Source organism: Anabrus simplex, chromosome 2, assembly GCF_040414725.1.
Source record: "Anabrus simplex isolate iqAnaSimp1 chromosome 2, ASM4041472v1, whole genome shotgun sequence".
Lineage (NCBI taxonomy): Eukaryota > Metazoa > Arthropoda > Insecta > Orthoptera > Tettigoniidae > Anabrus > Anabrus simplex.
In genome coordinates this window covers 178,556,433-178,572,483 of record NC_090266.1, presented here as the reverse complement: position 1 = coordinate 178,572,483, position 16,051 = coordinate 178,556,433, and the positions used below count along the sequence as shown (strand labels likewise).

At 38.8% G+C, this 16,051-nt stretch overlaps 1 protein-coding gene across 1 annotated transcript in view; it reads right to left on the bottom strand.

Annotated features, from left to right (window-relative positions):
* The window catches only part of Lap1 (leucine rich repeat containing protein 7 lap1), a 472,349-nt gene that overhangs the window by 201,456 nt on the left and 254,842 nt on the right, over positions 1-16,051 (bottom strand). Inside the window, exons 7-8 of the mRNA XM_067139879.2 lie at positions 15,713-15,932; positions 5,709-6,002 (exon numbers count right to left, since the gene is read on the bottom strand). Coding sequence (XP_066995980.2) covers positions 5,709-6,002; positions 15,713-15,932 — 514 coding nt within the window. The remainder of the gene's footprint in view (positions 1-5,708; positions 6,003-15,712; positions 15,933-16,051) is intronic.

The following is a 16,051-nucleotide window of genomic DNA, read 5'->3' as shown; positions in this document are numbered from 1 at the left end:
GCAATGTTATATGTTACCTTGAAAGTTGGCATGAAATTGCCCCGAAGTACATTTGTTGCCCCAAATGAAGTCATTTGAAAGCAGTTGTTATATTTTTGGATATTTGTAAGAAAATGTATGGAATCTGTTCCTGTTCCTGAAACCAATGAGTACAATGGATCTGGTGATGGAATCAATGACACTAATTTCACTTTGCCATTTGCGCAACACAATCCAGCTGCTTCATTTTTGTATTTCAATGCCTGACAATTTTGGCAAACTGAGTTCATAGATACAATAGCAATGCATTGGTAGGCACTGTAGTCAGTTGCAACATCGTAACTGAAAGCAGCTCGATTCAAACTTTGAAGATTATTAGCTGAACGATGCGCTGCACAGGTTTGTGATATTCGAATCATTTCAGTTTCATTTCGCTCTTTACATTGTTGTGCAGTCCGATTAGACTGAAAATTAGCTTGGCTTGTAGCATTTCGAGTTCTTCGACCGAAGTTGCTCCGCCCGCGTCTTATAGGCGGCATGAGTCTTGAAATTAGTATCCTGTATATGGAAGCACACACAAAATAAACCAATCAACCAAAGAAATCGATGAACTTTTTTGTTGAGAAGCGAAGATTTAAAAATAATCAGGGTAGACAAAGGTCTCCAACTATAACAAAACACGACAATGCATGCGACTGTTTCGAGAGCATATGTTTGGGAGACCCGTACCGGCAGTCGAAGCAGCCAGACAGCCAGCCCGTGCGAAACCAAAACCCAAGGAGACATTCTTCCTGTCACAAACTAAGAACTAAGCGAGATAAGGACTTGAGGTTTGTTTTTAAAATAACTTCCATATCTGAAGACCACTTGCCTCGTTTTGAACCCCCATGCAAATTCAATAGCAAAGAAGTTCGTGCCTGCACATAAAAATCTCTGAACATGACTGATAAGAAACACAAATAGTGCATGTTCTTATCATTTAAATTTAAAAACAAACTTATCTACGTCGAGCTGAAATGTTCCTTTACCAGCAGTGAAAAAATTACAAATATAGTGAATATAACATAGGAGTTATGACATGATAAGTTTCATGCACTGAAGATTTTGCATTTGAGGAAACATTCCATTATATTAACATTTTCACACTCAATTATTTTGTAAACCTTATTTTGTTAACGACATCAAATGCGGCTTAAAATTTTGTACATAATCCGATATTTACTCATTTTAACCGATAACATTGAGATTTACGGACATTTGGCAAGCACGCTGGATTAGAGGAGGACAGCGCTAAGTGCAAACGTGGGAGAAGGAAAGAGACACGAACAGTTTGAATGGAAAAAGAAAAATGGGGCTTTTATGTTTTTTCAGGCATTTTTTTCCAATTTTTCTCTTCGTAAAAACCTTACTTGGACTTCGACGAATATTTGAAAAGAAGAATTAGCCAAATTGGTCCAGCCGTTCCCGAGTTTTGCCTTTAGCAATACATTTAGCGATTCATTTTTATTTATATAGATAAAAAACTGTGAATATCTAAGCCAAGTACAGTTGTTTTGATGATCCGCTTGCACTAGCGCAGTTCAGCTTCTCCAACGAGCTGGGTTTCCTTGCCGGTGCGAAAGAGAGCTACCCCAGCGAAATTTAAGTCGCCTGGATGGCATATGCACTTGAAGCTTCCTTGTCCTGGGTACGGGGCGGGGCTGTAGGCCCGACAACAATTTATGGTGACAGGCCAGCTAGCTTAGGTAGGGCATGTTAGTTTTAATACTTGACACTGAAAGAGTTCAGCGCGACACACTACAGGCTACAAGAAAAATATCAACAAGTTAACAGTATAGCCACTTACACATCATCTTGCTAATAAAAATAGAGCCTGTTTATGAAATCAAATGTAATATAATAGAATATATTTTATTTTTGGATTTCGGTATGTATAAAGATTTTCGAGCAATTAATTGATGGCACGTGTCCAGTATGTTTTCTGACAGCCGCAGAAAAATATTATATTGCCCAGCATGCAACACAGAGGTAAGAGCGAAGTAAAGGAATATTGTATTTGGATGTCTGTAATGGTGGTATATAGTGAATTTTTGTAATGTTCCCCTTGGATTATACGTGAAGTTAACGTGATTTCTGTGCCATTCTTCATGAATATAACGTGTGTTATACATCGTGATGAATATTTTTCCTTGTTTATCGTTGATGCACATACACTCAGTAAGCGAGTGAAACTATAAAAGTTCGGCAATGGTAAAATACCAGTTAAATGTTGCTGATTCAGTTTAGGCTAGGCCTTTTAAGTTAAAAACAAATAGGCCTAGTCCCAGTGTATTTTTGTGGAAACCATGACTGTACTATCACGAAGCGTCACCGGGTGAAACTGTAAGTACATTGTTTAAAATCTCCTATAGATTAAGTTGTGATGGTGTTGTCACTACCATGAATATCAATTTTGAAATATGTGCGAGTGTGTGGTTGAATATATTATTGAGAGACCTTTCTCAGGTAGACCATTTCACAAAAAATGCAGCCTTATAAAATGCTAATGTTAACTTTAGAGAGAGTGTAGTGGGGCTATGATTGCTTATATTTAAAAAACATTTTTGCAGCTGGGGTAACGAATGTGTTCACCGCACGCCACTGCTTCTAATTATGTTATTTTTGATCGTTTTCAACCACCTTAGTCTGGCTCTCCCTCTTGCCTTCCTTTCTCCTATCTACTGCGCGCCCCTAACCGCATGGCCAACTCGCCCAGTTCCTGTCTCTTTGTAAGTGTCCACGTCTCTGCTGCATATGTCAGTATTGGGCAGTAGTAGATACATCACCTCTTTACAATTCATTGGTACTTCCTTCGTCCACATCAGGTTTCTCACATCACACTGGTAGAATACATTTCCCTGTTGAAACATTTTACTGATCTCCATGTCCAGCCCTGCATCCTGCACGAGTTTGATTCCGAAGTACTTGAAGCTCTCCACAATTTCAAGTTTTCGTTCCTTTATTTTTAAAATTCCTTCCCTTTCCTTTTCTCCTGTAGCAAACATCAGTGTCTTACTCTTTTTCACTTTAATTTTTCATTCTATAATTTTCAATAATTTCACTCATGTCGAGCTGCCCTTGAACTTCCTCTCTGTTTGCTCCCCATACCACAATATCATCTGCAAACAGTTCCCTTGTCCCCACATTTTACCTTTCACTCTTTCACAAATTTTGTCCATACCCATTATGAATAACAGTGGGGACAGCACACTTCCTTTTCATAGTATAATTTCATTCCAAAACCACCCTTTCCTCCCCACATGTGCCTACACACTGCTGCAGCAATTTTTGTACTTTGCTTCCACATATTCCATCATTTGTTTTCCAAATGCTTCCTGTTGCATTACTTTCCATACCTTTGCTCTGGCCTTTTCTAAATCAAGGAATGTCATCAGCATATCTCTTCTGTATTCTGAGTGTTTCTCCATTAACTGCCTCATAGTAAAGATGGGGTCTAGTGTTGATCTTCCATTTTGAAAGCCATATTGCTCTTCTTGTAATAACTGTCTTTCCACTGTTCTTCTTATTCTCTTTTTGATTACCCATTCTGATATGAGCGTGATTTCTAAGATGGGACTTTCATGCACTATCAAACTATGAAACATGCAGGATTAAGGACAAAATACACTAAAATATGCACTTAATTTTTGTGCTGAATTTCTCAATAATAGTGTTATTTATTTTACGTCCCACGAACTACTCTTTTACGGTTTTCGGAGATGCCGAGGTGCCGGAATTTAGTCCCACAGGAGTTCTTTTACGTGCCAGTAAATCTACTGACATGAGGCTGACGTATTTGAGCACCTTCAAATACCACCGGACTGAGCCAGGATCGAACCTGCCAAGTTGGGGTCAGAAGGCCAGTGCCGTAACCGTCTGAGCCACTCAGCCCGGCACTGAATTTCTTATTTCAATACAAGTTTTTGGGGGGTGGGGAGGGTGCGCACAGTTAACAACCATCACCATTTCTAAATTGGTTTTGGTGAGGTCAGTAAATGTTTTTGTAGGCAGAGAATGACCTCTCTACATCACAAAAAGTTATGTGTGCAATCTTAAATGAACATGTTTGTGACAGTGCCAGTTCAAATTCTTCAACAAAGGAATCTGTAGTCCGGGTTCACATTTATGACTCTGTCCACTTTGTTCTTCACCAGTTTACCCACTTTCCCATGGGCATAACTGAGGGCTCTATGGAATTCCTCAACATGTAGCTTCTAATTTGGTTACTGTAGAGGGTAGTTTACAGTAGTTTGTTTTGATATAAATTAAATCTTGCTGCACATTTTTACATTAAAATGCTGCTTGTGCATCTCTGATACACACTACATTACCTGACGAGAAACTGTTTATTACCTAAAATGAAAAAGTATTTACAGTAGAACCTCGATGCATCATTCCCGGAACTGTCGTTTTCCTGTATTCATCGTTCAATTCATTCAGTCCTAAAAATGTTCCACATAAACCAATGTTAAATTTCCCCGCATCTAACATTCCTCAAACTAACTATAGTTTTATCGCATCAGTCGTCAAAAAATATTTGTCCTCGGCCACAATTTTCCCGCATGGATCGATCGTACGTAACAAAAATATACGCAAAGGTTTTTGGAATTTAAAGAGACAGCTCAATACTCCAGCATATAATAGCGGCAACTTGTTACGGGAGAATGTACGAGCAATTCAGAGTTGAATTATATCTTTAAAAAAATAACAACCAAAGATGGTGCGCTCAAATGAATGAACACCCAAAAACAAAAGCAAAACACACACTCTCTCTCTCTCTCACACATTCTCTCTCTCTCTCTCTCTTTCTCACACACACACTTTCTCTCTCTTTTTCTCTCTTTATATATACCAAAATGGTTTTCTGTGGTTTCCCACTTCTCCTCCAGGCAAATGCCGAGATGGTACCTAACTTATATATAATATTTGTTCTTGTTACCTTTGCTGGTCAAGTACATTTTAAAACAATAATGAAATTTGTTATGTATAACACTCTTGTTATAAAAATTAATTTCACAACAGCCATATCATGTGATTTTAATAACTACAGTATGTGGCAAAACAGGCAGCACTAATATAACAAACATGTTCTGAACTCAAGCAGTACTGAATGTTGCCAAGAACCTGCCACTGCAACAACTTATGGAGCACGATGGAGCAACAGTCCACACTGCGATGGAGTCACTTGCCCTTCTACAACAACACTTTTGGAGATTGCTTAGTTTTCCATGAAACGGAATTCCTGTACCCTCCCACTCCCTGTATCTCTTCCCTGAAATGCCTAAATATGGGACATGCTGAAAGAATCCATTTTCCAGTCAAATGACCCACCAAGGAATGTTCCCGTATTACACAAAAAGATACAGTCGTTTATTTGCGTCTTGCAGCAACCTCTGCTCATCAACAGGTTTGTCAATTACAGGACCGTTATGAACAATGTGCGAGAGATAAGGGCGCACATCTCAAACACATGCTGTACTGACACAGATAAGTGTACCCGTTGTCATCTGGCATGTTATAATGATGTATCATGATGTTCAGAGCATGTTTGTCATTTCAATATGGCTTGTTTTGCTGCATATTGTACTCCAATGAAAAACTGTCAGACATCTGCCCAGAACAAATTAAAAGGGAAAAATATTAAAATAGGGTGGAAAGGGCAACAGCAACTGGGATGCCTAAGTACCCACCATGAAAATAACTTTCCTGTGTACTCTGAGGCAACATGAAGTTCATGCACACTGTTTGTCCAGTCTCCTTATCCACTTCCTGTTGTAGTGTAGTCAAAGGTGTACTCTGATTATTTGAAAGCCACAATGCTGTCAGATTCACAAGGTTTAGTACAGAAACTGGAAGACTTCGAAGTTGGTTTTCACTTAAATTAATCACTCGCAGGTTACAAAGATGACCCAATTCTGCAGGCACCCACTGCAACTTGTTACTATGAGCACTTAATATAGTCATGCTTGAGCAGCTTCCAATTTCTAAAAAGAAAAAGAGAAAAAAATTACAAACTTAGAACAGTCATTATTCAGACAAATTAACAGACAACTAGTGATCATAATTTTAGAAACTAATATTTAAATTATAACGTCAATTACATAGATTAATACAGAAAGGATCATGGGAAGTAAAATGTGTTAAATTGCAGAGTACTGTAATTATATTCTTAACCAATTTATGTTACAAGAACAATGGTGCAGCCTGGGAAAAAAAAAAGAAATAATCGCTAAGGCCTGGAATCAAGTTCCCAGGAATGTAATTTTTTCACATCGTATTTCACTACACATTTAAAAATGTATTTTCAATAGTGCCAAACTGGAAAGGAACGGAAAGAGACGGAATACAAACAATGCGATTTCATCCCATGAAAGCCTTATCACGATAAGAAAATACAATACTGTAATTGGAAAATGCTATAACGTTATGCACAGTATATATTAAGGCTAACAGATATTGGCCATACTGATGGTCTGTGGTATCAAAGGTGAATCATTACAGGCGGCAAACAAGGGTATTTACATTGACTTTTTTTTTTTTTTTTTTTACAAAATCTGCTTTACGCTGCACCAAAAAAGATAGGTCTTAATGCGACCACGGGATAGGAAAGGCCTGGGAGTGGGAATAAAGTGGCCATGGCCTTAATTAAGGTACACTTTAATCACTTTTAAAGAAAAGTACTCCAGTGTCGATCTAACAGTTCAAAGTTCCAGAGCTAGAATGACCAGGCCGCAGACAGCCACGAACACTGTGCCATTATTCCATTTAAGATGATGCTTGTTGTTTAACCCCTATGCACCCGTAAGCGGACTGGTACACGCTCGAGCGGCTGGGTCAGGACTCCACAAGCGGACTGGTATGCCGGGATGCAAGGTAGCATATTGGAGACATTTGTGACATTTGTTGGCTTTTTCTGGAAACATTTCTAATTGAAATCTCTTCTTGGTGTCTCAAAGTGTCACCAGACTGCTCTGGTATGCTTCTTTGGCAAAGGGAATTGATTAAAATATCGATCGAGAAATCTGTAGTCTGTTGTTTACAAGGTGGCTGAGAAGGAAGTTGCTTGCTCACGCGAAATACTCAGTAATAGCGAAATTCAAAGCATATTTGATGTTTTAGGCTCTGATTTCAGCAGTGTTAGTGAGGAAGAAGTTATTAGTGATCCTGTGCATGAATGAACACGAAATATACCACCAGAGATCTTTCGCGTAGTAATATCGTACGACATGGATTGCCGAATGAACTTTCTCTTGCCCCTCAAGATCCGATTGCGACTGCTGGATTTGAACCTACGATCTTGGTACCTGGATGTAAACACTTTACCACTGATCATCAGACTGAATCTTAATAATAATAATAATAATAATAATAATAATAATAATAATAATAATAATAATTATTATTATTATTATTATAATAATAATAATACACCGAGTGAGATATATGGCTGTAAGTTCGTATTTGGGATATAGGTTCGAATCTCATCATTCGCTTACTCGTGATCTGTTTCCCATTAGATCCTTATTTCCAAATCCGGCAAATGTTAGGCTCATGTCGTATTGGTTTCCTATTATTTCCTTATTTCAAAATCAGGCAAATGTTAGACTCGTGTCGTATAATTAAGGCTATAACACACACTAAAGAACTTGCGAGGTGAGATAAGTTAATGAAAAATTTAACATTTCAAAGGGATTTTTTGTGTGTTATATTTCTGTATTGTTCTGTTTTTTGTGTCATGAGCATTGGTGTGGAATTTCTCAATAATATAAAACAGGTCCCGTGATAATATGCGCAGTCAATCACCCACTATCCTGCTTTAACCGAAAGCTTGCAACACCCAGGTTGCATACTGAAAAGTTGGCGGATTCCTAGCAATGTCAGAGCAAAGGGCGGGTGGGTGCATATGGGTTAAAGGGACCTAACATCTAGGTCATCGGCCCCTTATGGTAGAAAATGAGACGAAATGTAATGACAATTTAAAAGTCCAAAATTATCCATTGACCAGAATTCAAAACGTGCTGTTCCTCACATAGTGGCTACTAACCATAGGCAAGGCAGACCCATGATATCTCTCATAGAGTGGTACTAATCACAGGTATTGTAAAACTCACCCTGATTCACACACTGTTGCTACTAATCACAAATCTATTGTGTACGTAACATAGTTGCGCAAGTAAAAGTGACGCAGCGTGGTGGTACTAATTATAAGTAGTCTCATAGTTCTAATTCAAAACGTGATGAAGAATGAATGGATGGATATAAATTTAAAAGTATCAGTGGATCCGACCCTCAATGCCCCACATTCTCAGAAACTAGCATTAATCAATAGTATTACTGACTAAGGGACTGCTTCTAGAGCACAATCCTGAATCGATGATGGCTGTAGTCTAAAGGGATCCAAAATCCAGGTCATCGGCCCCTCATAATGGTACTTATCGCTAGGAAAGTAGAACCATGGTATTTGCCATGTTGTGGTACTAATCAGAAGTAGCGTAGACTTACAGTATTCCACACATTACTGTACTGCTCACAGGTAATATAATGCGCACATATAACACAGACCTAGGTGTTTCTCACATTGCGGCGCCATTTGCAGGTAACGCAAACCTATGGTGTTCCTCACATGGGTGTAATAATTACAGGGACTCGTACTATCCCGTGGTGTTCCTTACATTGTGGGTACAAATCATAGGCAAGGCAGACCCATGGTGTCGCTCATACAGTGGTACTAATCACATGTACTGTAAAACTCACCCTGATTCACACACTGTCGCTACTAAGCACAAACCTATTGTGTACTGAACATAGTGGTACTACACGCAAGTAAAAGCGACCCATGGTGTTCTCCGCGTGGTGGTACTAATTATAAGTAGTCTCATGGTTCTAATTCAAACATCCCTAGGTTGCCCCTTTTAGTCGCCTCTTACGACAGGCAGGGGATACCGTGGGTGTATTCTTTGCCTGCGTCCCCCAACCACAGGGGGGTGTGTGTTTGGTCCGCGAGAGCTATTTTATTTAGCTAAAGTCCGCCGCTATCCGCCACCTGGAACGCGCCACGAGGGAGTACCACCTCTCCCCCTTCTACAGCAACGTAGTAAGTTCATGGTTATTCCATTTAAGTGTGCACACTGCTCATTCCAATCACTGCCTCAGAGTAGGGACCAAATAGCTGGAATACTATGATGATCCAGTGTGTTACATACAGGTAGTATCAGAACATTTATGAAACAAAGGAATGGCATGCTAAAGAAGAGAGAGATCTTAACTCCCCAGCTACTTCCTGCCAATCTTCAGGCAGGCTGTTATACTAGGTGCAAGTAGCAGGTAGGGACCCTCTTCGGAGGTAGCCCTACCAAGGGAGTGGCGCCCCTGCCCATGTGAGTCCCAGAGCACACTGGCCCGGTGTGTAACATCTGGTAAGGGTCCCAGCTCAGGGTTACGAGTGAAGACCTCAACGGAATCTTTAACGGAGAAGATGGACTTCGGAACGGTAGGGATTGCGGAACAGGCAGCTCTATACTTGGGGATTAATACGAGTGCAACCTGCTGCCTTGCAGGTTGATAGGGGACTATCAAAGACTAAGGGTGAAAAACCTGACAGAAATATCCTCTCTCGCCTTAATTGGCTCTTAAAGGGCACTCTTTTGTCCTTGAGTTGGGAAACTGGCTTTAAAGGCGGAGGAACCACAAAGGTGGTCAACGGCATAAGGATGTAGAACGCACTGGACAACGACTACATTAAAGGCCTGATGGCAAGTCCTAGTAATCATTATGGCTATGCTCATGATGAAATTATCATCATCCGGAGTAAGTTCCTCAGTCGGATCTCCGGGAGGAACAGTAATGAGTATGGGCATGAAGAAAATCAAGTGGCAAGAAAAAATTAAAGTGGCAACTTGGAATGTGAGAACAATGAGCCAAGGAGGAAAAATACATAACACGATTAAAGAAATGGATAGGATGGAGTTAGATATACTTGGTGTTAGTGAGATGCGATGGCCGAATACGGGAGATGTTTCCATAAATAAACATAGAGTGCTATATTCGGGTAGAGCTGATGGAACGCATGAACATAGAGTCGGTGTAATACTTTCAGCGGAAGTAGCAAGGTGTCTCAAAAGTTTCACACCCATATCAGCCAGAGTAATGATGTTACAGCTGAGTGCTAGGCCCATTGACATAAACATAATACAATGGACAAGGAAGATGAAGAGGTAGAAGAATTCTACGAAAGCATAAATGGAATTTTGAAAACCTTAACAAACATGACCTGACAATTGTGATGGGAGATTTCAATGCGAAAGTGGGGGAAGGTAGGACATCAGACATGGTAGAACCATTTGGACTAGGAGAGAGGAATTCCAGAGGGGATGATCTTGAAAGTTTTGCAATGTCAAATGATTTAGTGATCATGAACACTTGCTTTAAACTACCACCTAGAAGACTATATACATGGAAGTCTGCAATGGACAAACCCAGGAAATATGTGAGATACCAGATTGATTTCATGTTGGTAAATAAACGTTTCAGGAACAGTTGCACCGCAGTGAAAACCTACCCAGGTGCCGACGTCAACTCAGATCACATACCACTTGTTGGAGTTTTCAAGGTCAAAATGAAGAAAGTGAAGGGGAAGAACAGGCAAAACTACAATTTGAGGAAAATCAAAGACCCAATAGTGAAACAGAACATGCAAGTAGAACTTAACTTGAAGATTATCACAGGGGAAAACTATACCAGTCATAATGTCAAATTAGAATTAACTAAACTACAAAACGCTGTTCAGCAAATAAAAGAGAAGTACATGAAACCAGAGGAGAAAAAGAGAAAGTCATGGATGACAGATGAAATACTGAACCTAATGGAGAAAAGAAGAGTCAATAAAGGAAAACCTGCAGAATACAGAAAGATAAATGCAGACATCAGAAGAAATATCAGATAGGCAAAAGAAAAAGAAAAGGTGGAGCAATGTGAGGAGATTGAGTTATATTCAAAGTAGGTATGACAGCTTCAATATACACAGGAAAGTAAGAGAAGTAACAGGGAAATACAGGAATGGCACTGGTGGAAAGTTAATAGATGAAACTGGGAACTTGATGGTGGATTTAGAAGACAAGAAAAGGATCTGGAAAAAATATATAGAAGGTTTATTTCATGACACTAGATGTGCTTTTACACAAAATACAAATGAAATAAGCGGCACATATATTAGAAGAAGTAGTTCAAACAGTCATCCATCAGATGAAGGATGGAAAGGCAGGAGGACCAGATAAAGTGGAGACAGCAGAGTTCTTAAAACTGATGGATGAACATCATGTAAAATGGTTGACCAAAATTTTCAACCGAATTTATGTATCCGGGAATATTCCATCAGAATGGCTCAAATCAGAGTTCATCACCTTGCCAAAAAAGCCAAATGCAAACCAATGTGGAGATTACCGCACAATAAGCTTGATGAGTCATCTCTTGAAAGTGTTCTTGAGAGTGATACACAGAAGAATATACAGACTGTGTGAAGATCAGATAGCCCCTAATCAATTTGGGTTTATTAAAGCAGTAGGTATGAGATAAGCTTTGTTCCATGTGCAGGTCCTCTTTTAGAGATGTAGAGATGTAAATAAGAATGTATTTGCTTGTTTAATAGACTACCAGAAAGCCTTTGACTGTGTAAAACATGAAAAATTGATGGAGATTTTGAGAAATATTGGAATGGAAGAAGATCTGCGAATCATCGAGATGCTGTACTGGAATCAAACAGCGGTGTTGCATGTTGAAGGAGAACACACCGAAGCAGTCAAAATCCTGAGAGGAGTGAGGCAGGGATGTATCTTGTCACCTATACTATTTAATTTGTATTCAGAATACATATTTAGAGAAGCCTTGGAAGATATAGAAGAAGGGATTTTGATAAATGGAGTGAGATTAAACAACATCCGGTATGCTGATGATACAATTGTATTTGCTGATACTATCCAAGCGCTACAATCACTAATGGATAGAATTATAATAGTCAGCAGCCAATACAGGCTTGAAATAAACACCGCAAAGACAAAACTCATGGTTATAAGTAAGGAAAATATTTCTGGAACCAACTTGGTTATAAATCAAAAGAGTATAGAAAGGGTAAAACAATATTCATACCTTGGAACCATAATAAATGAAGACTGGGATTGCTCACAAGAAGTCAAGGTACGCATTGGAAAAGCAAGAAGTGTGTTGCAGAAAATGAGTAATGTGTTTAAAAGCCACAATCTAACTTTAGGGACTAAAATCAGACCTCTGCACTGTTATGTATTTTCTGTTCTTTTATATGGTGTAGAGACATGGACCTTAAATAAAAACACAGAGAAGAAGCTGGAGGCCTTTGAAACATGGTTTTGTAGGCGGATCCTGAGAATATCTTGGACCCAGAGAATGACAAACGTGGAAGTAATGAGAAGGATTAACACAACACCTCAGTTGATCAAGATAGTAAAATGCCGAAAGCTGCAGTATCTGGGACATATAATGTGCAACATACTCTGGGGGAAAATCAACAGCAAAAGAGGTCCTGGAAGAAGACGAATATCTTGGCTTGAAAATCTTAGAGGCTAGTGCAATATGCCATCAGTTCAACTGTTCCGCGTTGCCACAAACAAAACGAAAATAGCCATCATGATCGCCAACATCCGAAACGGATAGGCACCGAGAGAAGAAGAAGAAGTTATACTAGGTAAGCAGCAGTAATCCCATCTACTGGAGATAAATGGCAGCAGAATACACAAAGCACATTACAACAAACAATGGTCAATGTAATGTTATTGTTGATCAATTTTATGAGCTGTCTATATTGCAGGCCTTCACATTTAGTTTTCTTCCAACTCTGTGATATTAGAATATCTAATGTAAAGCGAGTTCTCCTTTCTTTTATGACTCCCTCTTGTGTTATTATTCAAGCGATCGTTCCTTCATGACTTTTTTTTCTAATTCTTATGATCATCTTCACAATACTCCTATAGTCGGTATGGTAAAACTGAATAAGACATAAATAATCAGAAATTGTATTCTGTAATTAAAATTAAATTTTGGCACCTTCCCCTAAACTACCATTTCGAACAGGGTGAATAAAATTATTTATAGTGCAGACTGTAGTTCCTTATTCCTCGACTTTACATACCGACTTTCATGAAATTCTGTTCACCCATTTTCTCGTACCTCGGCGCTGATATGGCCTTAGCAACAAAAATCCAAATTCATGAATATCTCTGTTATCATAGCTGGTACGGTAAAAATGTATATGGTAGGAAATTTAATAATATATAACTTTAATTATGTAGTATTTATCGATAGGGTCAATAATAACATAAATATGTGAGAATTAAACTCTTGGCCTTCCCCTAAACTATCATTTCACTCAGCGTGGACGAAATTGTTTGTGGCCTAGATTTTAGCGACTTATTCCCCAATTTTATATACCGATTTTCATTAAATTCCCTTCAGCTGTTTTCTCGTGATGCGCGTACATACATACACGGTACATACATAATACAGACAGACAGACATTATGGAAAATTAAAACATGCATTTCTCCTTGTTACTATGGTCACGACCGGTACAGAAATATCATTCTTTTTAAATTCTGAGCAATGTACAGACACTCTTATTTCATTTATACTGATATAAATTAAAATTAGTCAGAATTTATTGTCTCCAAATGGCTCCTGATATCTTTAGAATAGTCACTAGTTGTTATCATTGAAATTCTGTCACTAAATTACTAAAAAGGACTGCATATCTAGCGACTAGTCTCTAGAATAGACTAGACTGATGTGAACGAACACAAACATAGCATCGCGATATACAGGTTTCAATAAACATCGCACATTCGCGCATATTTCGCACATTAATAAACGCAGATATTTCGTTTGAAAGCGGGCAATGAGCGAAGGACTTCCGGCCACTGGCATAAGAAAGCTGAAATGGCGGGATCTGAAAACAAATGTTTGAAGTTCATCAAAAAATAAGCTAAAATCGGGAGAAATAATAGAATAATCGGGAGGTGGGAAAAAGTGTTGAAAATCGGGAGTCTCCCGCCTAAATCGGGAAAGATGGCAAGTATGATATATCATACCTATATTTTTTGTACCATCCACGTCAGACCTCTACGACCCTGGTAATTATTCGTGCCTCCACTTCCTTCCTAGCCTTTGATTATATTTATTACTTGTTATTATCTTTATGACATGGGCTTGGTTATTATTCTACCATTTGGTGTTTCCTATTTAGGTCTCGTATCTAACTATGTCCAAGCACATTCATGTCACTCTGTGAACTTACTAGAATATTTAATCCTTGGCTCTTAGATACCTTATGATTAGTCTATCGAAGGCATAGAGGTAGCAGTGCACTATTTGCTGGCACAAAAGTATGTCAGCTGATATATCTCTTCCCCTACCCTGCATCTAGGGTGACGATATGTTACCACTGTTTCGTGTTTGAGTGTTGGTAACAGTGCTACTACCATGTCTGATAACGGAACTTGTCATTTATGCTAACTTTATGAGAACATTGCATTACAAGAATACTGTGGAAAACTTGGTAGCAAGGTATCTTGATAAACCCTACTAACTGCATGTGTGGTAGCAGAGTGACATCCATAAATTCAGAGTTTGGATGCTGTGAGGTGTCAAAGTTTGTTTAGATTGCTTTTGTGTTCTGTTATCAGTGCAAGGTGGTTAGATAACTGTGCCTGATAGCTATATTGTGCATGAGCGACATCATTCTACAGCCCACGGTTCACATCGTAATGGGGTCGTTTGTAGTGTGTTCCACTGCAGTAACCTTGTTGACAGCAGTAAGACATGTATCAGTACACAACTATGGAAATGACTGATATATTACTTACATATGGCAAAACGAATTACAGTGGGATAGCAGCTGCACAGAAAGGTTTCCTAACAGAAAGGCTCTGCGTCATTCTGCTTTTATGGCCATTGAAAAAGTAGGTATTTTCCAATTGGACTTTTTCCACAATCGTAGCATGTAAAGCATGTTGCTTTGTACTTGTTACAGTACATTTGTACGTACGTACAGAAGTATGGTGCTGAGAAATACGGTAAAACCTTGAACACTCTATCAATTCTTCTCCAGTTCTGGCCTGTGTTAGGTGTCAAAACATATGGAGGTCAATGATTCAAATACTTTTTGTAATTCGATGCATGATGTAATGCTCTTGTTGCGTTGGTGGAGGTTTCTTGAGAATAATAATGTTACTGGCTTTACATCCCATTAAATACTTTTATGGTTTTCGGAGACGCTGAGTTGCCAGAATTTAGTTCCGCAAGAGTTCTTTTATTAAGTGCCAGTAAATCTACCGACACAAGGCTGACGTACTTGAGCACCTTCAAATACCACAGTTTCTTGAGAAAATGTAGAGCGTATGGCCATTATCATATCCAAAGTGCAGTCAAACCTTGTGGCCCACAGTGCCCAAACCATGCATTTCTGGACATGGTTCACCATTTGAAAAATGATCAGTTTACCATCCTGTACAACATACTAATCATTGTCAGTGTTATTTTAAATAACCCTGTATATACTACAATGTATTGTATTGATTTAGAGCAGGTTACTTATCACTAGATAGAGAACATTTCTACAAAGCATGCAGATCTATAAATCAAACTGTCATTTTCAACAAGCACATCAGTCTTACCACAAGGCAGTTCTTCCAGCATATTGTCATCCACATTAAGGATGTGTAACTTCCTCAACAATCCAATGCATGGATTTAAAGTTTCAAGGTCATTTTGACTCAGAATCAATTCTTCAAGATTCGACAATTCTCCAATTGTATTAGGCAAATGCGAAATTTGGTTGTCATCCAATTTTAGAGTAACCAGTTCCTTCAAGTGACCAATAGTCTCTGGAATATCCTGAAAGAACAACACACAAATTTGAAAACAAAGAAGAGGAATGTTATTTGTTTAACATCCCTTCAAAATATGCCAGGGTATCAGAATTTTGTCCTGTAGGAGTTCTTTAATGTGCCATA